This window comes from Aphis gossypii, chromosome 1 (assembly GCF_020184175.1).
Source record: "Aphis gossypii isolate Hap1 chromosome 1, ASM2018417v2, whole genome shotgun sequence".
NCBI classification, from domain to species: Eukaryota; Metazoa; Arthropoda; class Insecta; order Hemiptera; family Aphididae; genus Aphis; species Aphis gossypii.
This window is the reverse complement of record NC_065530.1, coordinates 18,209,073-18,235,780: the sequence shown is the minus strand read 5'-3', so window position 1 is coordinate 18,235,780 and position 26,708 is coordinate 18,209,073. Positions and strand designations below refer to the sequence as shown.

General features: G+C 27.1%; 4 protein-coding genes across 6 annotated transcripts; 2 read left to right on the top strand and 2 right to left on the bottom strand.

Moving 5' to 3' along the window:
- The first annotated feature begins 477 nt into the window (after positions 1-477).
- LOC114124664 (kappa-scoloptoxin(11)-Ssd1b-like) lies at positions 478-5,356 on the top strand. Of its 3 annotated transcripts, none has more exons than XM_027987985.2 (5): positions 478-688; positions 4,213-4,355; positions 4,424-4,609; positions 4,678-4,899; positions 4,979-5,356. In XM_027987985.2, exons 2-5 carry the CDS (start codon positions 4,236-4,238, stop codon positions 5,171-5,173), a joined length of 723 nt encoding a protein of 240 aa, XP_027843786.1. In that variant the 5' UTR covers positions 478-688; positions 4,213-4,235; the 3' UTR covers positions 5,174-5,356. The 3 variants fall into 3 exon arrangements, with proteins under 3 accessions (XP_027843786.1, XP_027843785.1, XP_027843784.1); XM_027987984.2 differs by having other exon boundaries at positions 478-765; XM_027987983.2 differs by having other exon boundaries at positions 479-692.
- Positions 2,602-10,479, bottom strand: LOC114124663 (uncharacterized). Its single transcript, XM_027987982.2, has 5 exons — positions 7,408-10,479; positions 7,188-7,324; positions 6,936-7,111; positions 5,351-5,693; positions 2,602-4,124 (listed from the first exon to the last, which is right to left on the bottom strand). Exons 1-5 carry the CDS (start codon positions 9,809-9,811, stop codon positions 3,960-3,962), a joined length of 3,225 nt encoding a protein of 1,074 aa, XP_027843783.2. The 5' UTR covers positions 9,812-10,479; the 3' UTR covers positions 2,602-3,959.
- A 6,009-nt stretch (positions 10,480-16,488) lies between these two features.
- On the top strand, positions 16,489-18,017 carry LOC114124655 (N-alpha-acetyltransferase 11). Its single transcript, XM_027987970.2, has 2 exons — positions 16,489-16,722; positions 17,286-18,017. The coding sequence occupies exon 2, from the start codon at positions 17,420-17,422 to the stop codon at positions 17,963-17,965; it is 546 nt and encodes a 181-aa protein (XP_027843771.1). The 5' UTR covers positions 16,489-16,722; positions 17,286-17,419; the 3' UTR covers positions 17,966-18,017.
- A 3,705-nt stretch (positions 18,018-21,722) lies between these two features.
- On the bottom strand, positions 21,723-26,653 carry LOC114124658 (breast cancer anti-estrogen resistance protein 1). The gene is made up of 9 exons (XM_027987973.2): positions 26,068-26,653; positions 24,688-24,831; positions 24,481-24,624; positions 24,306-24,402; positions 23,884-24,206; positions 23,547-23,820; positions 23,273-23,493; positions 22,243-22,404; positions 21,723-22,113 (listed from the first exon to the last, which is right to left on the bottom strand). Exons 1-9 carry the CDS (start codon positions 26,119-26,121, stop codon positions 21,733-21,735), a joined length of 1,800 nt encoding a protein of 599 aa, XP_027843774.2. The 5' UTR covers positions 26,122-26,653; the 3' UTR covers positions 21,723-21,732.
- Positions 26,654-26,708: the final 55 nt, after the last annotated feature.

Here is a 26,708-nt window from a genome sequence, read left to right as displayed (position 1 = left end):
AAAAAAATTGTATTCAACACATTTAAATTAATATCACACATTACATGAAAATAGTAGAATAAGTATTTAAAACTGTGAATACCTACTACTCGTCTACTCGTAAGTATTGTAAGCACGATTTAAGTCATTTAAGAGAGTTAAGAGAATACAGTTTATACCTACAGAGGTATAATATATTATAATATTATATTAATATTTTAAATCATTATTCATAGTACCTATTGCAGTAAGCCGGCAAATGCGGTACCTAATGAACTAGTAACAGTACAGCATAATATTATATATGGAATAATATTATGGTAACCTTAAATCACACCGTACACATTATTAATTATTATTACGATCATATTGTATAAGATCTAAGGTGGATATCACAATGTAGATAAAATTTTATCTACCTACGTCGTGACCCGAGGGTCGTGGGTGGTAACAAACTAACAACACTGAACGCACAATAGAGCGACCCATGTGATAGGCAATCATGTATTCATTTAGCCAATAAGAAATGAGAATAATATTATTTTGTATTGCTTAATGTTTTTCTTAAGATAAATCTCAAATATTATAATTTATAATAAAATCTTCATCTCGTTTTACGTTTTTCGATTTTTCAAAAGCTCAGCTTCGGCGTACGTCCATACTTTAAACCGTTTGTGCCGCATCCACAACACTAACCGTTCAACAATAAGTAGGTAATAACGACAATTCAATATTGAATTTATGCAATTTTAGAATTTGTCGGTACCTTTAACTACTATATAACTTGTGAGTACACACTGCATTCCTACCTACCTACCTATTGTTTGTTTGAAATATTCAAATATCACAAAACTGAAAATATTTGATTTTGTTTTTTTCGCATTCGCGATCTATCTTTTTTAACCAATTCGTAAATCGTATCATAATAAATCGTACTCGATGTAATTTAAATCTGTGACTATATAGTGAATTACAGATAGTTTCTATACACTTTCAATCTACATTCATGTGTCTAAAAATTTTTTTACTAGAGATATTAGTTTGTACCTATGTGCAATATAAAATACCTACAGATAATATACTGTACACTTTATTATACCTACCTATTTATTTTTTTCTTAAAATCAAACGAAATTAAATATAGTTGTAGAATAAATTATGCATGAATATAATATATAGTTTAATAATACCTATTTATATTTATTTTAAATTTAAATAGATATTGAATATTTTTTTTTAGTGATTTTATATCTTGAAACATTTTGATAACTAGCGCATATAGCATAATATAATAGTCTGTGGTACAATAGTACTAATATTTTGTTAAATTATAGTAATCTTATATCTAAAATTAAATAATTTATCAATTTAGTTACCTAGTTTATAGTTCAGCAAATACAAATAATACGATACCATAAATCTCATTTCTCTATAAAATACTTTTTGTTAGTTGTATGTCACTCTTAAAAATCCTAACTTCTAAAAATTTGAACTGCAATTGTCTGTTGAATCACTACTGTTTTTTTTTTTTTTATTGCATTTTAATTGATTTCGCTATGCAGTAGGTAGTATTTACATTTTGACTACATTTTTATAGGTATTTATATTATTTTAGTTAGATTTTTAGTAATATTCAATATAATATATGCTTGTCCAACTGCCAATTTTTAGACTTATACATAGGTATACTGTTTATAGTCTTAATGAATTCTTTACGTTGATATTTTGAACAAAATACATTGACTTGAGCAATTTAAATTTTTTTAACTGTTTTTAATTAGATATGTCTAATAGCTATTTTTTGTATTATAAAACATTAATATTATTATTAATCCTTGTCTAAAAAATTAAAACCATATTTGTGCAGTTATCAATTAGTAATCATCTGATTGAAAACCACCAAACATATAATCGGTGATGCAACTATCACGTGTCAACTATAAGTTATTCTATTGTAGTTCCAAATAGATATTTTTAAATTTATGTGGATAGTTTATTTTGTTGTTAATATTTTGTATAAGACCGATTCTTAAAAACAACATTACTAATTCATTAATATTTTTGAATTTTAATAACATATCGACGGCTTTAAAAAAAAAAATTAAATTAAAAATGTTGACTTCTTCATCAAGCCAAAAATACTTATTTACTCCATAAATTATGATTTTTAATATTAATATTAAATAGTTTTTTAATAATTATGTAATTTAACTTTATTATATTTGTAATTAAATTACAATTTATTTAAAACAAGTTACTTAGTACCAGATGTTAAAAATGTAAAATTGTATTATTAACAACTAGATGTATAGACTTAACCAGAATAGGAATATTAAATTTATATAATTCCTTGATGGTAGTTTATGGTATTTATTTTTGTGACAGCTAGGTACTATGTTTGTGAATTGTAATAATTTATAGTTATTATTTTCACAAACAAATATAAATATAATACAGATAAAACCAATCAGAATTGATACTGAAGGTTGCAACACAATTTTTTTTAAAAAAAACCAATATTTTTTTTCTTTTAAAACTGTGATATAATTCTCATTAGTATGTGTGTTATACATTTCTGTCCAAGGAAACAAATATATTAATAACTAATTTCGCTCTTATAAATGTTGCTTACAAGTTCTTTATTTTTATTAAAATTGAATATGATTTGTTTAACGTTTAACATCCTGTTACTTTTAACAAAAATAGAAATTTCCATATATTATTTACTAAATACAAATCCGACCCATCATTATTTTAATAATTAAATATTTAACATAAAATAGTGATCACTGTTTAATCTGATAATACATAAAATGTATATATATTAAAGATCAAATAATAACATAATATTAAAGTCTAAAAAAAAGTCATATAAATTAATATTAGTCTCAAGTATTTAGTTTATGCAATATTATCATATTTTATACTGTACATTAACTCAAAATACAATTTATATAATTTATTATAATATTATCTTTTGAGATTAAAAATTAAAATATTAAATCATCATTAGATATATGTATTATATAAATAGCCAAATTTAATAGGATCATATTATTAAAATGTATTTACTAAAATCATAAAACTAACATGAAAAATTAACATATAACAATTAAAATTACATTTTTAATATTGTTCTATTGGTAAAGATTTAGTCTAAGCCCAGTCAGTTAAACTTATGAAAATTGAGAGTAAATAAAAAAAACAGAAGTAAATTTAATTTATTTTATTTTAACATGAATTGCACATCTCATTGTCATAACATTAAAATAATTTAGAATTTAGAAAAAAAAATGAGATTTTTCTGCAATATCAATATTTTGCCTTTTTTTTTACTTCAAATCAAAAAATTAAATTAATATAGAACAGAGATTATAACAATAAATAATGTATGAGAAATGAAATAACATAAATTGTATACTAAAGTAGTTCAAACTTAAACATTTTAAATAAATACACCTAAATAAAATAGGAGTACCATAATTAAAGTTTTTTTTGTTATTTTAAAATAATATATATAAAATATCATATAATATGTATATATATAAATAAAAATAAATTATAAAGGCCAGTGCTCAAAAACAAAAAAATATTTATATATAATAAAATGCCAATGAAAAGTAAAGAGCTAAAATGTGATACTGTCTTTTTCTATGATAAATGCCAGTGAAATGAACCTTTTATTGGTTAAAAATAAAAAAATTACTAATTTATAATTATAAGTAATTACTTATAATTAATAAACTAACCAAAAAACCTAATTAAAATAAAATACAATTGTTAGTTATAAAAATGAATCAGTTGGAAATAATTAGAGTATAAAAATTATTCTAAATCCTCTAAAATTTAGATATTGGGCTACCTATTAACATCAGCTAAATTTCTATAAGTTTCTGACGAGTAGCATTTTAACCCCATAAAATTATTAACTTTTGAGGCCGCACAGTGAACACTAAACAAATTATAAATTCATTATATAGTTAGGTATTAATGTTGTCAACTGCATCTTTCAAGTAAGCCTGTAAATTTTGTTGACATTCATCACCAGTCCATTGCTGTACTAAGATATGTGTTTCAGACTCTAATGCTTTTGCCAATTTATCTTTGGTTTCTTGTTTTTGAAGTGCTTTAGAAGTTATCATTGCCTAAACACAAAAAAATATTGTACATTATTATCAATAAACAGTAATTTTTACTATGTTAATAACTTAAACCACTTATTTTATTTTTCAGTTAAAAACTATTGCAAAATAATCATGTGGATTAATTATATTGCATACACTTTAATAAGTGTAGTCAATGTATATTGTATATCTACATTTACAACAGTTACATCAAGTAAAACAGATAATGCAGTATTTATATATCCAGGACAAGTAAAATAATTGTTATCCATGTTTGGTGTGTTGAAAAAATAAGAAATTGATGTTTAATTTTTGTTCAGGCAAAAAGTGAACGAGACTTAGGAATTTGTGAACAACATAGTGTATGTAATATTGTACACCTCAGGTTTTGGTTTCCAAATCAAGTCGAACGATTATGTAAATGCCCAAATCGCGAAGAATGTCCATCAAAGTGGAGTACAAATGATAATCTTAGTATGCCATTAGATAGCCGTTCACAACTTAAGGTTTTTATCATAATCAAATAGATACATATTATTTAACTAATTAAAATTGATCAAATTATTTAATTTAGTTTTGTAAACCCATTAACGAATTGCCTGATTGTACAACAAAATCTGATGAATCCATAACGATTGTAAAAAGTAGAGAAGATAACAATGTTCAAATAAAAGCCAAAGTCCACTGTAACTGTCCACATCACACAACTTGGGAATTAATAAAACATGAACAAAAAGATCAACACAACGAAACTACTGATATAAGTTACGTTGAAGATTTATTCAAATGTAAAAAGGTAAATATATTCTTCATAATAATAAAAAAATATATATTAATTTATGTGTTAAATTTGTATTTTAAATGTATTTTTTTAGTTGAAGGATTGCAATGCTGGAGAATTTTGTGGATATATAAGAACAGATTACTACTCAACGTATACTAAATGCACTTGTCCATACGGTCATTTGTGTTTACACAAAGATAGACAAGAAAGTACAACATACGATATGTTATTTTATGGAACATCATACAGGGCAGAATGTACACTGTTAAGTGCTGAATTAAAATAAGTCTGATTATGATTTTATTGCTCAAATCAACTACATTAATGTACTTAAAGAGACTATTTTTTTATTTAATTAATATCTGTTAGAACCAATTAATCCGAATTTAAAACAAATTATTAGATTTAATAATTATTAAGTTAAAGTAAATTTGTATTAAGATTTTTAAATAAAAAAACTAACCTGTAATGACTGTCTAGCTAATGCTTTTACCAATGGTATTAGTTCATCGTGGAATCGATCAGGCCATAGTGTTCTAGTTACCAAACCATAATAGTGAGCTTGTCCAGCAGTTAATCTCTGACTACCCATTATCATTTCCGCGACTAAAAGTCTACCTAAAATAGTTGTAGCAGCACCTTCAGCAATATGACCAAGTTGTGCATATGGTGTTTCAAAAGTTGCTTTATCACTAGCAAAAACCAAGTCAAAATGGACTAGCATAGTAGCACCAAGTCCAACTGCTGCTCCATCAACACCAGCTACAAGTAATTTGGGAAAATCACTTAGGCATGTGATAAACTTTCTGTCAACAAAGAAATACAATTGTTACATATTAAAATTTACTTTTAGTAGTATTAAGATGAAAAAATTGATTCATTTTAAAATATTTATGAAGTTATAAAATGTTCACCAATAAAATTGGATAGATAGTGCCTAATATATTTTGATAAATAGTACCCAAATTAACTAAACCTAATCAATTATTACAATATTTCTAATTTTTATTAGAAAATAAGAAAAATACTATTTTAACTTAAGAGGATGTCATACCTGCTTGTATTATCTCCGTCTTACAAATATAAAACAGCAAATTTAAACTCAGCAGATCACGTGTAGCTCTGTTAGTTTAAAAATTAGAATGAAACAACCTAATATGAAACTTAATCATAAGAACATTATCTGTTTGTATGTTGATTGATTTTTTTAAAATGGCTTAATTTTTTAGCAAGTTTTTGAATTTATAAAAATATAGTGTAAATTAAAAATTCCCATTATTCACTTAAAAACTGAATAATCATAAAAAACCAACATACAAATAGATTATGTTCTTACTATCAAGTTTCATAATAAGCCGATTCACTCTAATTTTTAAACTAACAGTGCTATGCATGATCTGCTGAGCGTTAATTTGCTATGTTACATACTTGTAAGATGGAGACAACACATACAAGTATCTAATTAACATAGAAACAGATTATTCTCTCATTGAACAGAATGCAAATAGGTAATAGATTAACCTAATTAAGCAGAGTATACAAATTAATAGTTTATTATTCACAAAATTATAGATAAAATAAAATGATTTTAAAGTAGCAATTATTAAAAAAAAAAAAAAGTTTAAATAAATTTAAAAAGTATCGAATAACTTAGTAGTTCTCAACTAGGGTGACATGGATCCAGCTTAGAGGTTACACAAAAAATCAACGATAAAAGGAAAATTAGTTTAAAAATAAATCATATTTGCAAATAAAATCATATTATTATATTCATATCAATACAATTGTTTTAAAATTTTTTCTGTGTACTGTTTTTTTTTAATAATTATAGAATAATTTTTAAATATACAGCTAAGATAGTTTATTATTTTGATGTTAGAATGACGCAGTGTTTGATTCTAGTGGTTAAAGATGACATGAATAAAAAAAGGTTGAGAACTACTGGAATAACTACTATATTTTTATGATGCAAACTAAATAGATGCAAATATGCAATAGTGGGGATTAGCTTTTAGACTTAAGAATATTCAAATATTAATCAAAATTACTTAAGAGTTGATGAAATGTTAAGAGCTGCTTCTTTACATTTCTCTGGATCATCATGCACTAAAGGTGCTATATCCAAACCTTGACAAAATATTCTGCCAGCTGAAGACACTAGAACCACTTTACAAGTATCATCATTTTCTAAATTATTCAACTCTTTCATCAATTCTTCCATTACCTAATAATTTAATAAAATAAAAACATAAATATATATTTAAAAATTTAACTATTAATTATCAAAGAATAGGATTTACTGATATATTTAAAGCATTTTTCATAACAGTAGAAACTGGCGTTAATGTAATATGTACTACTCCATCATAACGTCTTAAAGTGATTTCATTATACGTAGTATCTTCAGTCTCTTTTTTAATGCTTTCTGCTAATGATCCTGTTTAAAAAGTACAATATAATAAAGTCTATTTAAATACGAGTTTTATCTTATAAAAATTATTAAACCTTAACTTTACTTACTCGAAAGTTTTGTAGATGCTGGTACTGCTTGTTTTTTAACTTTTGGGTTGGTAGAATTTTTGGTTTTAACCAAATTTTTACTTGTTCCTTTGCTCACTTCAACAAATGGCGGATCACTTGAATTCAATATAGTTCCATCAGTAGAATTTTTATTTTTTCGGGTATATACTCTAAGGGCTTTGACAGGCGTGTGTTTTATAGGCAAACTATTTATAGGTATAGCTTCAGGAACTGGAAGTAATGGACTACCACCAACACTAGATGCTTCACTACTAGATGAATGTTTTCTAATTATTTTAGACTCGTCAGCAGGAATTGTTTTCCTACCAGAGAAATTAATAGACTGATCAGAACCCTGTGAATCTATAGAAGTTTTCCTAGTACACTTATTTTCAGGTGAAATGGATGGAGTACATACATCTGAACGGCGTCCAAGACGGTTAGATGACAATGATGCAGTAGCCGGAGAACTCATTTTGAGCATGGCATTTTTAACTAATTTAGTTTTCAACATTAAGTCTTTTTTCTTGCGCCTAGTTGATGGAAGAACATTCTTTGCACTATTATTACCAGGAGATCTTCTTTTTTCAAGCGAATAAATCATATTTATTGCTCCTTCATCACCTAAAAGACGATTAATTTCTCTCATTGTTCTTGCTTTAACAACATTATTAGTTTTAACTTCAGGCACAACTTCTTCAGTATTCTCACAAATAGTCTCATCATTGGATGATGGTTCTGCTTTAACGGTTGATTGACGTTTGTCTGTATACGATTTAATATATTGATCAATAGCTATTTTAACTTCAGGTACATCATCAGGTGTTGGTTTCTTACGTTTCAAAACAGAACTAAGATCATTTTTGGCTAATATTTTCTTTTCAATTTCTAATTTTCTTTTAGCATAAAGAGAATCAAATCTTTTTGGTCTTGAAACTTCTTGAAGCTGTTTTAAAGCTATTTGTTTTTCTAGCTCTGGATCCAATTTCGGTTTAGATCTTTTAGTTCTAGTAGTGCTTCGGATTATTTTCTTTTTCATTACTGGTTGTTTTGGTGGTGTTGGTATTGATGGTGCTGGAGTTGGTATTGATGGTGTCGGTATTGACGGTGTTGATATTGGTGTTTCTGGAACTTGATTACCATTTGTATCTGGTGTTTCAATATTTTCAAAGTCCTCCAGTATAGCAATTAATTCTTCATTAGAAGATATCTTTTCATCGTTTTTATCATCAGACACATTATTGACTTGCTGGTCAGCAGACTGATCTAAAATTTGGAGAGTGTTAGTTATTTGCTCAATATGTTTAGAATCATTAACTTCCATGGATTCTTTGGAATCATTATTGGATTCCTGAACATTTGGACTTTCAATATTACTTAAATTATTTTCTATGGATTGTGTTGAGCTTGATAGTTTAACATCTGGCTTATTATTAGGATCGGGTTTACTAATCGCCAGTTTATTATTAGTATCTACATCTATTTTTTCAGTTTTTCTATTCGATAATTCATTTTTAGAATTTGATAACTTTTTGGAAGTTTTAGATACATCTTTTAATTTTCCATCAGGAGTTTTTGATGGAGAAATGTTATTAGATAATCGGTGTGATAATTTCATTGAAAACACTTTATCTGGCTTATCAACACGGGTAATTGGATATTTTTGTTGAAATCTTTCAAATAACTCCTTCGCGATTTCATCTTGTGTTACGATTTGGCTTGTCATGTGTATGTAAGGTACTTTAACACCAAATCTAGGTTTTAACATTCGTTTTCCGGAACGAGGAAGTGTTTCTTCAGATAAAGACGCCATATCACGTCCAGCTATATGTTGGGGAATTGTAACAGTTACTTTGTCTTTGGTTAAAACTAAAGAACCATCTGCTTTTTTAGTTTCATTTACTGAGCTCTTGGTTGTGTTAGTTTTATTGTTAACTTCACTCGCCTCTTCAGCATTTTCTTTGCTCTTGGCGACAGATTCGTTAGTGTCTGTAGTGTCATTGGTGTTTTTATTTAATTCTTCGGTTTTATTTACTTCATTTGTAGGCTTAACAGTTTTGTCTTCCACATCGACATCCATTTGTACGTCATCTTCTTTCTCGGCTGTCTGGTCGTTAGACAAGTTGTTTATAGACGATGCAGAAACATCACCATCAGCAACAGTACCAACAGACGTATTGCCCCCATCGTTTGGAATTATTTCGATAACGACGTCAGTGATCTCCATTCGATCTTGCGAGTCGTCGTCGCACGTCTCTAACACATCCATGCTGCTGGCGTCGTCCACAGTGACTTCGTGTACCTCGGGGGAGTCTTCTACACCGTTCGCCTTGTCCAGGTCCAGTAGAACGACTTCTTCGCCGTCAGAATGACACTGGTAATCGTTGACTTCGACGACTTCCATGACGATGGGCACGACTACTACAACTACAACAATAACAATAACAACAACAACAAAGATAATAACAACGGCCGGTGAACGTTCGAGAGATAAGAAACGTCGGAATTGCGCAAGTCGTACTGCAGTATTGAACTGGTTGCTGGCGTACCTATCCGACGTAAGGCGGTACTCGACACGAGACGGACTGACGGCTGGCGGCTACTAAGCGCCAGGCATGTTTACTTTTGCTGCAGAACACCGGTTCAGTCAACGCGTGCGAGGTGAACGGTATGCGTGACGGGTCGTGTGCGAGCAATATGAACAGGACCGTAAACGCGTCGCACGCTGAGCGGGCGTATTGTTGGGTTTTCTGACTAACGACACTCGTTGTCACTCGTCGCGTCCCGCGGAGATGTAAAACGCCATTTTCAACGAAGAGCACGTCAAAGAGTATAGTATCGTGACGGTCGATGTATGACTGGTGCGAGTGAGAGAGAGACGTGGTATTGTGGTATTGTAATAGTAACGCACCGACGACGGTCTTAAAACTCGCTCGCTCGCTCGCACGCACACACACACACACACGGTAAACGCACACGCGCACACTATCGCTCTACAGAGATAAATAATTTATAACAATTGTGTATTTGTGTGTGTAAAATATATTGTATTTTGTATACTACGAACGGGACAGGACGGAAAACACCGTGGCACACATGTTGCACGCGTTAACCGCTCCGTTGGCACCCCTGTCCCGCCGAGTCTTCCATTGGGTGTCAAAAGTCCGCGGCGGCAGAGCAAACCGTTTTCGGCTTTTCGGCTTTCGCTCGTCGGACGGCCGCGACGTGCGGCAACGAAGCGTGAAAGTCTACACGAGACCGCCATGAGAGTTTACGGTAAAACGATGTTTTGAAAATTTTCATCATTCGCGTGTATAGTAATATGCTAATGACCGATTCTCCAAGAATAAAATATTATAATTAGTGGCGCCTAAATAATATTATATTTTAATATTTTATAATAGTAATGTAAATATACATATGTGAGATACGTGTCTAGTAATTGAGAAAACCAACTATTATGAAAAACCTACATGTATGACACTATTGTGGGTAAAATAATAATTTATCATTTATAACGAATATTATAATTAATAAGTATACACCATAAATCATAACAATACTACCTATCATTGTTACACAAGTCACTTCTTAGGACCTAACCTAACCTTATTTAGTACCTAATTTAGTATTCTAACGGGCAGAAAAACCCAAATTGAGTGGTTAAAAATTAGAAAATGCAGTTAATTATTATTATCGTTAAGAATGATTGAATTCCTCTACTCGGTATTTGTGTAATTTATAAACTTAATTTGTATACTTAATAAATTATCATTATCTAGATTTACAATGTTTATCGTTTCTATATAGGTAATATTAAATAGTCCACGAAATATGAATTACAATTAGGTACAATAATATAATCCAACATGAGATATTTTAGGTATAAATCATTAAAAAAAATTTAAGTATAAAATATAATTCTATTACCTATTTAAATATTTGTATTTCCGACTTTAAAATGCACACAATTACGTATTTCTTGTGTATGAATGAAAAATTGTACCTAATTTTATTTCTATTTTTGATTATTGACTAAAATTCTGAAATACCGAAGTACCTACAATTTATTTTATGGAAAGAGGAATAGTAGTATATTATGTAGGTACCTATAGTCCAAATGTATTGCAGCATATAGGTAAATATTCTTAGAATAAGGGTGATCTCATTTCTTTTATTACATTATAAAATAATGTTTATTTTCATTCACGATCATGAAAACATCCGTCGCTAAAACGTAAACATAATGTAGTTGGTCCTAAGCCTGTCACAGTAGGTATCACATCGTGTTTTGTATTATTTCTATAACGCCATTTGTACATTTGTATAATATTATAGTCATCGCCCATCGGTTTTAATGCGATTCCATTTATTATAAATTATTATTTACCATTGGCATTCGATAGGGACAAATCTAACAATTTGAACGCCTAAGGTTAATAATAAAATATGTCGATTTTCTTTAAAATAAGTAATAACTGAGATATAACTCTAATTATCCGTTATTCCGTTATAATATTTGACCCTTTACAAAAAAGATTACTTCGATTATTTCTAAAGATTACTCTCGGTATAATTTTATATTTTTATACCTTAACTCTTAAAAATTCTTCACACAAAATGTATAGATAGTAGGTAGGTACTATTATGAAGTTTTACTTTCATAATATATTTTGAAAATATTTACTGATACTTAATATACTATAGTTAAATGCCGTTAAAAAAGACTGCTAATTTCTATCAAATATAATATTCAAATAATTTAAAGTTAGGTAACAAAAAAAAGGATTTAGTACTTACACACTAAATAAAAAATATTTAAACACAAATTATATATATTATATATATATAGGTCTTAAAAAATAAAAATTGTTTGCCAATTTTATATAATTTTTCAAATACGTTAACTTTTTGATGTTGTTTAACTCATTTTAATTTTAAAATTTGAAGATAGAAGCATTTTCATTTATTAATTTAAACAACTCAGGTTTTCGCCTATTTCTTCAGTGTATTAATGAAGTGATGACGTGGTGTTAATAGTTTGACAACTTATAAAAATAACATTTTTAGTTGAAATTATCGATGTAACCTAGTTAAATTCTCTCTTGTTTTTTATAACGAAAATGACAATACGGCTAATACTGACATACCTACTTTGATTTGGTTATTGCTATTTGGCCATCTGTCGACTGTCGTCGCAAATGAATATATAAATACATCAATGAGTGCAATTTATGACATATCTATTAATAATTAAAAATATTACGACCGGCCCAGGGCTCAAGGTAAATCGGAGATAAGACAATTCCTCTCCAATAATCTTTGATCATAATCATATTATGATCTAAGCCAATAATAGACCTAATATAACTTTATAATAAATTTAACTTAATAATAATTACACTCATAATTCACGGGCACATGACCTAAAAATTGTCTGAGTAAAGCGTATTATAGCTTTACATTATTTCAATGAAAAATAAATCAAAAAAAAAAAAAAGACATTTACCTATAATATGATAGAGATGATATTATACAGCGCACTATTTATTTTCTATTGTTGCAACTTGCAGATGACCCCAGCCTACATGGCCACATGTGACTACAATTTGAATTTAGCAGAAGCCAGAGGAAATTTTGTGTTGTTAGCATTAATATTAAAATTAAAGCATGGTGCAATTGGTACATGAACGCAATTATATCTTACTTAAAATTAAAAATATATGTTTGTATATGTTGGTTTTTTTATTATAGGTATTTAAATTTCTTACTAGGTATGTACATATTTTTAATATTGACGGTTCATTATTGCGTATATAATTCGTGTTCAAGAAATATTTTTAATCATAATATTTACCGCCTTACTGGTTAAAGATAAAACTAATAGAGTTTAGAACTATAATAAGTCTCTAATAATGGGAAAATTTATAAAAGTTCAGTATAATATATGAAAATACAGTGTACTCTCGACTATCTGTGGGTGGATAATCCACTTTGCCGATTAACCATACATAGTCTTTGGGTCTTCCGCGGAATGATCTATATACATTATTGTACACAAAAATAAATTATAAAATTTAAAATATTTTCGTTATGTTATATGAATGTTTTAATAAAAGTAAAACATGCTCATTTAATTGAATGAGTTATGTTTAAATAGATATACTACCAAAAATTCCAAGGTAAAAAAGTCTGAAACTTAAAAAGTACGGTACTTGTAAATAGGTAAAATAAAAATACGATGTGATACATAATCGATCTTCCAATTAGTAATAATATAAATTGTAACTAAATGATTTACGGATTTACCTGACGAAATCAATAAATAATCTTGTAGGTAGATACCAATATCGGCAGAATTAAAAATACAAACGCTGCATAACTTTTGACTGCATGTAGGTAATAATCAAATAGGTAGGTAGGTAGTCTATTGACTCTATTGCTTTTCATATCTGGTGTCTAGTTTAATTCGTTAGACTATACATCCGATATTGTTAATATAGATAAAGATATTTATAGTTACTGGGTATATCCACCGTGTACATACCATACATAGTACATACTGTATGGCCTTATGCTGTATGGGTAAAGGAAAAGTTGTCAACTTACTACTTAGTTCATTTTGTTGGTTGATTAGGAAGTTGTTCTCGAAAGAAAATCTGACTAATTGTCAGAAATTGTAAAAGTCAACGAAAAGGGTACCAAAATAATTGTGGGTGGTTATTTATATACCCTTCAACACAGGTACGTTAATAAAAACAAAACGGCAAAAATGCAGTAACAAAACAAAGAATAATTGTCCAGGAGTCATACTATCTTCATCATTGGAAGTTAACGAACCCTGTGCTTTAAATTAAGCATAACTACACAGGGAATAATCAAATTCAAATAATTGAAAATTTACAATATTATATTATAGATATCTACCGGAATTATTTATAAATATATTATTTTTTTTTTTACAATAGTTAAATTAGCTATTTTTTTTAAATATATTGTTATAGGTATACATCGGATTTTTTTTAGTGTAGGGCTTTTTTTACCGCGATTCGTTTAAATCAGTTTTTAAAAAACATGGATCCTATATACAGGTGTTTTTTGAGCACCAACAACAAATAAAATTACAGCACTATCTGAAAATTATTCAAAAAACCCATTTGCGCAACGGAGAATATTTTTTGTTAGAATTAATTAATTACATTTTTAATTGCAAACTTGTTTATGTGAACTGCGAAAAAAATAAAATTCAAAAACAAATGTATAAACGAGTACTCTTACGATGTAATCCAACATCTAACAGACTAAAGTTTCATTATCTACCACCTACGTATCATGACTGGGTCGGATGTTTGGAATTAAAATATTTTCTACTTTACCATTTATAGGATCAAAAGATACAGGTAAAGATAGTTATTATGGTAGATAACAATAAGTTGGTATAATAATAAATAATAGGTAATATTAATATATCAATATATGTACAAGCATTTTATAACAAATATTTTGTAACAAACAACAATAATTTTGTAAAGTATATACGTTTCTTTTATCTGAAATAGTAAAAACTATCTGCCTAATTTAATGTTGTTATATATTAATACCTACTTAAAATAGTACAATAACTGTTTGATCATCCTAGCTTAAGGTAAATAGTAATTTTCTAAAAAAATATCAAACACACGCAACAGAATAATAATCAAATGTTGTTTCACATAATCACATTAGTTGTTGTTAGTGTCATATACTGCCATTATTAGTAACTTATAAGACAAACAATTTAGCTTTTAAGTATACTTGAAAGATTCTCTGAATTTTAGTTGTTTAAATAGAAATTTCAAATAAGTAAAATGTATGAAATACAATTCTTGAAGTCTGAAGACCAAAATAATAATAATATAACAATTATAAAGAAGAGACATTTCATATGTACCTACTAGGCTGACACTACTGATAGTAACAAAATTAAATCTGAATCATTTCGGTTTCAAATTGCATAAATATTAACTAACCATTTAAAAAAATACAATTAAAAATAATAACGTAATATTTTCAAAATGAGTATATTGAATAGAATTTCTGCTTTTAGTGTTATTTTAATCAACTTAAATTCGCAAATACCTAACGGAGAAGCGTCGTATGGGAATTGAGGGATAGTTCTTAATAGGTAATAATATAGACTTGAACCGAGTTGAACCTAATTTATAACTAATGACTTATCATTAACCAAATTATAATATAATTAGAAATTAGACTGATGCAAGGACCTATATTGGCTTATTATATAGTATTGTTTTGTCGTTCTTAGAAAAGTCTGTTACCTAATTATTATTCGCGATGGGTTTATCATAACAATATAATATGGTCAATATCATATATCTATTTCGTCTAATGGCCATTACTTAATATTAAAATAATATTCCGGTAGGGGGTCGTGTCTTTTGTGTACTTAAGAAAACAGTAGATGAATTTTTAAAATATTTACAAAGCAGAAGATTGATAATTTTGAATATTTTTATTCTATTATTTAAAATTTTGAAAATTGGACGTGTTGTGACCTATAGTGTAGAATTCGTTGTATCGTTTGTATCTATATTTAATATTCATACACTAAACTACTATAGTGTATGATCCACAGCCAATGTGGATATTAAACTACCTATGTATCAATGTATCTATCCATTTTGGTAACCACTATCTACTATCATAGAATATAATATGAACAAAATACCGGTGGAATCGGTGGCAATATTTACATTTGTTTTTAAAACTGGGTTATTACAGATTTTCTAATTACCATTAGTATGTAACCGATTTTTTACATTATTTATTTATTTGTTATTTTGCCGGAGAACGACATGAAAATTGGTATTTTTTTTTAGATTTTTTAGAGAATGTTGGAATTGGGATGAGTTTTTTATGTTCATATCTGGTTCGTTGTTATCAAAATCGTGAAATCTGTTTGATTGACACATTATGTTTTAACACTTATGTGGTTGCACTGGTAATCCCTATCTCATACAGAACAAACAAATTAAAGACCACGATGATCAGACTGTTTGTTTCTGATAAGAACATGTGAATTAGTGAATTTGATACGATATGGTTCTCTGACTGTAAGTTCAGAGTTGCGTCTGTAATAATTATTAGTGATTTTGCTATTTATTGAAGTAGTGCACTATCACTGCCATAGTGCCATCTTCGTTTCTGGACGACAATTAAATTACCTAAGTTTATAGAATTATGTTATGGAGTGGTTGTTTATTTTAGCTTCAGTAGCCGCATCTTTTATCGTTGTCATTTTTTTCATACTCATAGGTAAGCACTTTAAAATTTTAATGCCTTTTGTCTTTCACATTTTTACTTCAGATACACAATTGCTTTGTTTAAACAACGCCATTGTTCATAAAGGTGTTAAATAAGCTTTAATCAATATTTTATAATTATTATTAAAAAAAAAAAACCATTAAACATATGATATTGTTAATTTAAGTAATTGAATAAATAGAATTTTTTTAGTTTTCTAAATAAAATTATTTTGTTCTATTTGACCTTTCTAATAAAATTAACTATATATATAATTTTTTTTTTTTTAATGGAGTACCTAGTGATTAGTTTTGTGCAGAAAATATACTGTATTTATAAAGAGTATAAACTAATCATTATAACAAATTGAAACTAATATTCAATTTCTCAACTACTCAAAATACTAACCTTAAAGCCTTGGTTTCTTACAACCAGGGCTTAAAATTAGAGATAATGCTATTGTTGTTATATCCTCATTTGTTGTCTCAATCTACCTATCTCCTCTATACATATTTATGAACTAAATTAGATGAAATTGATTTACAATTTATGTATACTTGTTTTTAATTGTTTAGGGTGGTGTTTAGTTTGGAAGTTGTACTTGTCAAAATTTAAACTAGTCCGGGAACTTCTTTCTCAGCAAACACCTGAAGTTAGTAATTCTAATAAAACTCAAAAGACTCTTTAAAGTAACTCAACTGCCAAAAATATGAATATTCGCTGTGCTAAACCCGATGACTTGATGAATATGCAGCACTGTAATCTGCTCTGTCTTCCTGAAAATTACCAAATGAAGTATTACTTCTACCATGGTTTATCATGGCCACAATTAAGTTATGTGGGAGAAGATGAAAAAGGAAACATTGTGGGTTATGTTTTGGCAAAAATGGAAGAAGATTGTGAAGATAATCCTCATGGACATATCACATCACTTGCAGTCAAACGATCACATAGGCGATTAGGACTTGCTCAAAAATTGATGGATCAAGCAGCTAGAGCAATGGTAGAATGTTTCCAGGCCAAATATGTATCATTGCATGTGCGGAAAAGCAACAGGGCTGCTTTGAATTTGTATACAAATACATTGAAATTTACTATTTCTGAGATTGAACCAAAATATTATGCTGATGGTGAAGATGCATATGCAATGAAAAAAGACTTATCACACTTTACATTGTTGTGTGCTGATGATGAGATACCAAGTAGCGACTCTTTGTCTAATGCTATGAAAAAAATTGAAATTGAATCTAAATGATTTGTATATTTTTTTTCTTATAATATTAAAAACAACAATTTTAATATCATTACTTGGACTTTTTTTTCTTTTAATATAATTTTGAACGACTCAGTTTAATATATAATTTAAGCTTATATTTACTGTATTGAAATTAATGTCATAAAAAAAAAAAATCGTAAGTGTATTACACAATTTTATATGTGGCTAATTAGAATATTTTTATTAATAATAAAATAATAAACCATCATTTTATTATTTATTGAAAGACTAAATTGATGATTAAATAAAAACAAATTGCTAAAGTTCTTTAAATAGAATGTATTCAACAAAGGTTAATAATATATTATAGCTCTAATAGATTAAAATATATTTTTCTTTAAATATTGTTGATTGAATATTACATAATACTTTAGACTTCAGTTATCTAATATCTTATATTATTACACAATCAATTCAACAAAATTATAATTTAAATTATTTTATATAGTTTAAGTAAAAGAGTATAATTTTCAGTTAATTATAATATGTATTATAAAGAGTGTATTTTTGCCATATAAATTGCTAAATATTGTTAATATTGTAGAAAACAATAATTATAATAAGGAAAATTCAGATTCATTATTTTATTTAGATTATCCATAACGTTTTATTGACTGCTCAATCATTAATTAGATGATTTATAATATTAAGTATTTATGTATACCGTATAGTTTTAATGTAATTGTTTTTCATTTTATGATAAACAATTTTAGATCATTGCATTGAAATAAACAATAAAACAAATTGTCAGGTTAAAACTGTTCTAGTTTTCATTACTTGAAAAGTATCTGAAAATTAGAAAACATTATTTATTTCTTTTCAAAGAAAGTAATCATTGGGTTCCATTATGTTTTTTATTTATGGAATAAAAGTAAAATTGAAATTTAGTATTATCTAAAAAATACTTAGATTACAATTTTTTCTTGGTAGCTTTACATACTTAATAATTAAAAATAACAAAATTGCTCGATATACACAACAATTTTATTTATGTATTATCACATAATATACCACGTACTTTGAATAGATATATTTATTTAAAAAATTAGTAAAAAATATTGCTTGTTATGGAATGTTAAATTATTTCATATCCTCATTATAGCAGTCAATTACTACAGTACAAACAAAATTTTAAAAAAAAAGCATTTACATTAAAAGTAAATAGTATTACAATTTTGATAATTATAAAAGTAAAAAATTATGAATATGCCAAAAAATTACTCACATTGTTTAAAAACTAAAAATTAGTAATTTATTAATTATTTAACTCTACTAACTTCCTAAGATACAATTTAAATATCTTACTTACAATGACGTATTTAGGGGCGGGGGGTTTGGACAGTAAATTTTGGAGAGCATTTTGATATAATATGGTTAGGTTAGGTACCTAAGTCATTTGACTGATAAAAAATGTTATGTCACTCAGATAATCTGAGGAACAAAATTCCTAAATACGTCTCTGCTTACTTATCATATAAAATATCTAATATAAAAAGATATAGTTTTTAAATTTATAATAACATGTCATGTTGAACTAAATTTATATAATTTTTTTAACTTAAATAATTATTAATAAACACAGTAAATCAAAAATGTATAAAATATTGCACAACCTTGTTACGATAAATAAAATAATACTCTATTGTTCATAAGAACACCATATAAGTTGTACACTATACTAATAATTAGTATAATAATTATACATAATATATCAAAACACACTATTTTATATTGATAAAATATACTTAAATAAATTAAAAAATTATCAGTAATAAGATATAGCAATTATAAATTATGCTACATATATTACCATTTTTTTTAAAATTGTATTTGAACATAAAAGGTAAGGTTTAATAAATTAAATGCAATAAAAATATAAATAGTAAAAAAAAAAAAATGAGATTAATATTAATTATTTTTATCAAAATTTATGAAATAAAAAATATTTATGCACAAAAAACACATAGGAACAAATTAAAATCACAGAATAAAATATAAATCTTTATAAAAATAATAAGTACACCATGGTTAAAATAAATTATAAATAGACTAGATTTAGACAAATGAATAGAACTGATATAAAAACTCAAATTCACAGCTACTTTGTTTCATTTATTTTTTTATACAAAATAATAATAATAATAATATTAACTATTTTAAGAAAAAATATACTTAAATACTTCAGGAGTTAAAAAAATCTACAAAATATTAAAACTATTCTGACCGAAATGCATATTATATTTACAATTCTTAGTTTTAGAGTAATAATATATATTTAATATTAGTAAACGAGTTAAAATGTTTAACAACTACTACAGTAGGCTGTTGTCTAGAGAAATTTAGATACTTAAATCCAATTAAATAAATTGTCTACATACTTAAAAAATTTATTGTTGTTATGTTTAATACTGAATATACTATATTATGCACTTGTATTTTATAAAAATTTCTCATTAAAGATTAAATAGATTAAATAAGATTTATGAGATGATAATAATAATTATTATTTTTTGGATTATTAGCTGGTGTTGGTAAAGTCATAAAAACTCGTCCATGCGTCATAGTTATGGAGGGTTGAAAGATAATTTTTTTATTATATTGAATTGAGTACAACTATATGTTAGTAACCAAATATATAGATTTAACTATCTAACGACAAAATAGTGGGCAGTAACATTTAACTACTTTTTATTTTTCAATTTATACTTAAATTTCAACATCAAAAATCAATTGAGCAGACTGTTGTTTATGGTAAAATAAGTTTGCTTAGTTAATATAATTTTTTTTTTTTGTTTAAGCAAACTTATAGACAAAAAGTTTAAGAATAAACATAATATTAAATGTTAAAAAGTTTAGTTATATGAATTAATTATTGTCAATTAATAATTTAAGCAAATTCAATACCTTTGCCTTTGAATTAAAATAAAAAAATTCTGTCAATGTTTATAGTCTACACTTTATGTATAAAGTTTGGTTTTATATTTGTTACAGTTGGGTATGGTACCTTAAATATATGGAACATGTGTTCTGTACGTGGGATATAGCTTCATTGCTAAGAACCTTGAGCATTATTTGTAACTGCGACCAAACATTATGCCATACCATGCCTCTCATAATATTTTATAATGATAATACACTTTATTCTTGCAACTATATTTACTAAATAAGAAAATCTCAATTCCAATCAATTTAACTACAGTGTACTCTTGATTATCTGTGGAATAGGATGGCAGGACATCCTCAGATAAGTCAATTCCGCAAACAATGATTTTTTAATCAATATATTAAACATATCAACAATTACCAAAAAGTATTAATATTAAACAAGCGTATTGTATTTTATGTTACTATCGAGCATGTAGTGTACGGATAGGTTACATACATTAATAAAATGTACCAAAAATCTAAACTATACTTAGTTCATATTATCATGACACACCATTTTGTAATAATATCAATATTGTTAAATAGTTTAAAGTTCATTAACTCCAAATCATATACATTTTTACTGCAAATAATTGTTGTTTATTATTTTTTTTTTTTTTATGGATTGTTAAATAATTATTAAAAAGAAATTACTTAGTAAAAATTATGAATTTCATATAACATTTATTTTATCAACATTGGTCATCTAATTGTTATGTCCATATTGTTTAATCTTTTAGTTAAAATTATGTAAAAAGTTGACCAATTGCTATAGATTTTTACCACAAAACACTTAGAGCTGTAGATCAAATAAATAAGATTCATTTTATTTTTAAAACAGATACTTCCAGATCATTCACTATATGCAAAATTTCTACAACACAGTCTACCATTTCTTGTACAGCAGTAACACTAGGAAATAACTGCGTGGCTATTTTAGATTTTTGAACTACTGTAGAAATACCTGCAGATAAAGCTTTTGTACACTGTTCCACGTGATTCTTTACAGTTGACTCTTGAACATTTCGACATATTGTATCACCAACAACAACCAATTGATGTGCAATTAATATTATATACTTAACTTTCATAACAAATACTGGTGGTGGGCGGTTTTCTTTAACAATTTGTAAAAACGTGTTAATGTGACTAGTTAACAAATTAGTTTGACTGATAATTTGATGACTGTAGTAATTAAAAATCTAAAAAAAAAAAGTTTAATTTTAGAATATTTTGAAAACTAACAAAAAATATTTTTAACTCTTTACAATTTAGAGATATTAGGCTTATGTATATAATAACATAAAAATAAAAATACTTATATATCTTACTTTTTTATCTTTAGTAGAAATTTCAGAAGAACTGTCATTTTTAATGGAAGCACTATTAATACTCGGCCTTTTGCCATTCTCATCACCTATGCATTCATAATCGTCATCTTCTTCATCATTAGTAGAAATTATTTCTTTTTTAAACAATAGTGTTGAATTACCCTAATAAAAAAAAAAAAAATGTTATTGTCGTAAGTTAAAAAATAAGTAACCTTCAGGAAGTCATGTGAGGTATGTTATTATTCCACTAATTTAAAAATAGGTTTAATTTTTATTTCGGGTGTTCTAAGAGTAATTTGGTTTCATATAACTTCTTATTATGATACATAATAAGATAAAAATAAAAAAAGTGGGAAAGTGGATACTAATCTACTGTACATTAAGTATCGAGCAAGTCATTATAAGGGATGTGTTAATTTGAATTCATTAATACATCATTGTGTACAAAAAACAATTTTGAGCGGATACAGTTTGTCAGGGTATATCGTTAAGAATATTTGATATAACTATTCAAAGTAATTTAATAACTTTTATATTTGTTTTACAATGAGTTATTTGAACTTCAAATATCAATAAAAAAAATTTATTGTTAATTGTTTAAATTTTCTAGTTTTAATATGAAATACTTATATTAAAATTTCAGAATTTTTTTTTATTGATATATAAAGAAAAAAACTAAAATTACAAATTTCTATTAACAGCTTACAAAGATTCAAATAATTTTCAACAGTTTACAATGCTCAGAAAATAATAATATAAACATTTGATGAATATGTCAAGTACCTATGATATTTTTTTAAATAAATAAAATATAAATTAATAATAAAAAAATAAAATATAAAATAACAATACATTTTTCCAAAAATAGGTCTTATATATAAAAATCCAAACTTTTTGGTTTTTTTTTGCTTACAAGTGTTTACTTTGCACCACAGAAAAGGTATTCTGAACCTATGTCTAACCTAGCCTATTGATGGTTAGTATACTGGAGAATAGTTTACATATAATACAATAAAAATATTAATATTACCTTAATAAATGATGTGACTTGACGAATGTCATCAGTTAATAATTTGGCACATGAAATTAACTTATCCAAAGCATCTTCAGAATATTCACATTCATTGTTTAATTCTCTGTACAATACTTGTGGTTTCCAATCAAGGCAATCCAAAGCATTGGTGGAATAACATATCATTTTATCAGTTTTTATTAAATCAAATACTAATGGTTGAAGTTTAGTTGAGATCCCTAAAACAATGATAGTTGTATAATTATTATTAACATTCTTGTAATAAATATACCTTTATCACGAGCATTAACTGCATTTCCTAGACATCCTTCTGAAAATTCAATATATAGGCGTAAACTATTTTTAAGTCGTAATGATATTATTTTTATATCAAGAAGATTAGCTTCTAAATTTTTTTGACTCCTCCAATTTGGTCCAGCATAATTTAATAGTTGAGTGGTATTAGAAGACACTTCTGATGTTAATTTATCTAAGCACTCCAATGCACGGTTTAAGTCTATAGATAATTCTTTAGGTTGTAAACTATTTGATGGAACATCATAATCCTATTTTCATATACATTTTTTCAATAAAAACAATTAAAATATTTATTTCTGATATGTTTATACCTGACTACTTATAGTTAAATTCTGAAATTCAGATTGCAAAGAAACTAATGTCCGGTTTCTAGGAATATCATAATCAAGTCCAATACTACTAGACCGATTAGATTCACTTCCACTTGTACTACTACAGATACCACCAGTTGACAATGAGCTGATTGAACTGCTTGGAGTTACTTGTACATTCAGTGGTCTTGGTACATCATAGCTTTCTTTTGAAACAAGAGGATGTTGGTTTGGAAGAGGATCATAGCTATCACTACAGCAGCCACTACTGCTTCCAATACTGAGTGGTCGTTTTGTATGATCATTTGTTAGACGATCTAAAGCTAATTAATAAAAATGTTGGGTTAATTTTGTAACTTGTATGATGTAAAATATTGTTTTGCAATAATTATGGCTAAGTATTAGACCACTAATTTACTTACTATGATTAGTAGGTGGTATATTATAGCCATTAGAATCGATAGTTTTTTGAGGAGTATCATATGTAAGGAGGTCACCTAATTTCTGCTGTGATGTCACCTGTTTAAAGAATTATATAAAATAATAGTATAGACAAACAGTAAAATTGGTAATAAACATGTCAAATCTGTTGTTTACTGTATTTAGATTTGCATGCCAGCTTTGATGCTTGCTTTCATGATTAAGATGATTTTTATCTTGGATACAAGTTGTTATAATTTGGGGTTCAGTCACTTCATAAACACCTGGTATTAGTCTTAAGCGATTTCCAGGACATATCCCCTAGAAAAATATAAAATAATAAGATATAAAACATAATACAATGGTAAATTATAGACAATTTACTTGACGGCCTCTTAATGAACATAACCACCATCCTTCAAGACCAGCTGTATTTTGTTCTAATACTGTTAATATATCATCTTTTCTAAATGCTAATTCATCAGGTGCTTCAGCAATGTTATCATACATGGCTCTAGCAATACAGTTCTAAAAATAAAAATATTCATTATAAATTTAAACAAAACCAGTTTGCAAGATTGAACTGTTTGAAATAAATATTAGTGTCAAAAGTATTTAGATCAGTATCCATTTATATATTCAAATAAATTTCACAATAATCCTGCAATAAACCAATATTACAGTATTTTTATAAAAAAATTAATTATTTGTTTTGTCTCCATATACATGAAAACTGACCAAATAATTTTCTTTCTAACTCAACTCGATAAATGTAAAATCCTACCCCACCATAGATCACGAAATATTTTCTATATATTTGAAAATATTTATAAACAGTAGTTATATTTATAATAGTAATAATAATTATTATTAATTTCGATATTTTTAATTAAAACTTATACCTAATTGCATTTGAAAAAATATAATTAATTTTTTATTTTTATAGTTATAATTGTTCTTAATAGAAAATTGTATTATAATATTCTTTCTTATCAAGCACTATTTTCTAGGTATTTATATAATATACTGGGTCAGGTTAGGTTTATCTAATAATCTATTATTAAAAAATCTATTTAAATTTTTGAAAATATTTTTATTATATTTAAATAAATAAAACAACATTTTTAATATATTTTTATCATTATTTATTTGAATGGCAACATACATTTTTGATTTCATATTATTTCGAAGCAGAATATTTATTGGAATATTTCAATACATGTTTGGAGTAGTAGATCAATATTTTGTGGCATATGTATCCCTACACCACTCCTTATCTAAACTTTGAATACTTATAGATGATAAAATTCTCATTCAAAATTTAATTTTGATACAAAAAAATATTTTGCTTTAGAATATTATGAAATTAAAAATGTATGTTATGTTTTTATTCAAAAATAGTAAAAATTGAAAAAAAATGTTTCAATAACATTTATAGAATTTTAAATAATGAGTGTTGTTTGTAAAAAGAATTATTCTGTATGTCTTTCAGCAATCAATTTAAATCTAATTATTATTGGTTAGAAGAATAGGTACATTGAAAAAAAAAAATTGAATTTGAATAAAAAATTATAATTAACGCTATTTAACAGGGATGAAATGTACAATTCAACACATGTATTGTCAGATGACCAATTCGACATTTTTTAGACGAAAAAATAGAACGGTATGACAGGTTGGATAGTGGCCAAACTAAAGCCAATGATCAAAAACTAAATATTTAGCACATATTTTTATGTTATGATGTGAAATGTAAGTACTCACAGTGTAACCATTATTTGTCGAACGGTTTTGATGTAACTGTAGCATTTTGAGCATTTAAAGTTAACAACGAAATCCTTCATATAAGATGTGTCGTCTTCATGATGTTATTCACGTCCGGTTGAGCAGACAGACTTACTAAAAAACGACGTCCAATAATTTGCCGTACGTTGTCCATAATATTATGTTTAGTACGATTGTTTATAGTTTTTGACGATGAATTATCTAGGACTCTGCTAGAGTTGCAAAAAATCGTGCAAATTGACATTTTTTTCGTCATCTGTCCGTGACTCATACCGCAACGACGATGCATGAGTCACGCGCAGAGAAGTCGACTTGCCGGCCGATGTCGTTTACTGCTCATGATATGCCCCTCGACTGGTCCGGGACTTAGGAAGTTGGGAGTTGGGCGACGGGCGGTAGTTGTACTTGTTAGTTGTTATTGTTGTCGTTAGATTCGGGGATCGCCGAATGCCAAATTGATAACGAAGCTATATCAGCCCTTATCAGCCCCCGTTTTGAGAAATTTTGATTTTGGACGACGGCGCCCCGGCAGTCGGGTTGGTACCACTGATATTCCGTCGAACAGTGACAGCTGCTGCCGCGGCTAGCGTCCGACAGGGCTTTATAGCCTGCTGCACTGC

Coding starts and splice junctions, on each gene's coding strand:
- LOC114124658 (XM_027987973.2), bottom strand. CDS start 26,121: ATGCTCAAAATGCTACAGTTACATCAAAACCGTTCGACAAATAATGGT. Junction 24,403..24,480: donor GGCATGCAAATCTAAATACA/GTAAACAACAGA, acceptor TTCTTTAAACAG/GTGACATCACAGCAGAAATT. Junction 22,405..23,272: donor AAGTCACATCATTTATTAAG/GTAATATTAATA, acceptor TTTTTTTATTAG/GGTAATTCAACACTATTGTT.
- LOC114124663 (XM_027987982.2), bottom strand. CDS start 9,811: ATGGAAGTCGTCGAAGTCAACGATTACCAGTGTCATTCTGACGGCGAA. Junction 7,325..7,407: donor AGCATCTACAAAACTTTCGA/GTAAGTAAAGTT, acceptor CTTTTTAAACAG/GATCATTAGCAGAAAGCATT. Junction 4,125..5,350: donor TAGCTAGACAGTCATTACAG/GTTAGTTTTTTT, acceptor TTTTGTGTTTAG/GCAATGATAACTTCTAAAGC.
- LOC114124655 (XM_027987970.2), top strand. CDS start 17,420: ATGAATATTCGCTGTGCTAAACCCGATGACTTGATGAATATGCAGCAC.
- LOC114124664 (XM_027987985.2), top strand. CDS start 4,236: ATGTGGATTAATTATATTGCATACACTTTAATAAGTGTAGTCAATGTA. Junction 4,356..4,423: donor TATTTATATATCCAGGACAA/GTAAAATAATTG, acceptor ATTTTTGTTCAG/GCAAAAAGTGAACGAGACTT. Junction 4,900..4,978: donor ATTTATTCAAATGTAAAAAG/GTAAATATATTC, acceptor GTATTTTTTTAG/TTGAAGGATTGCAATGCTGG.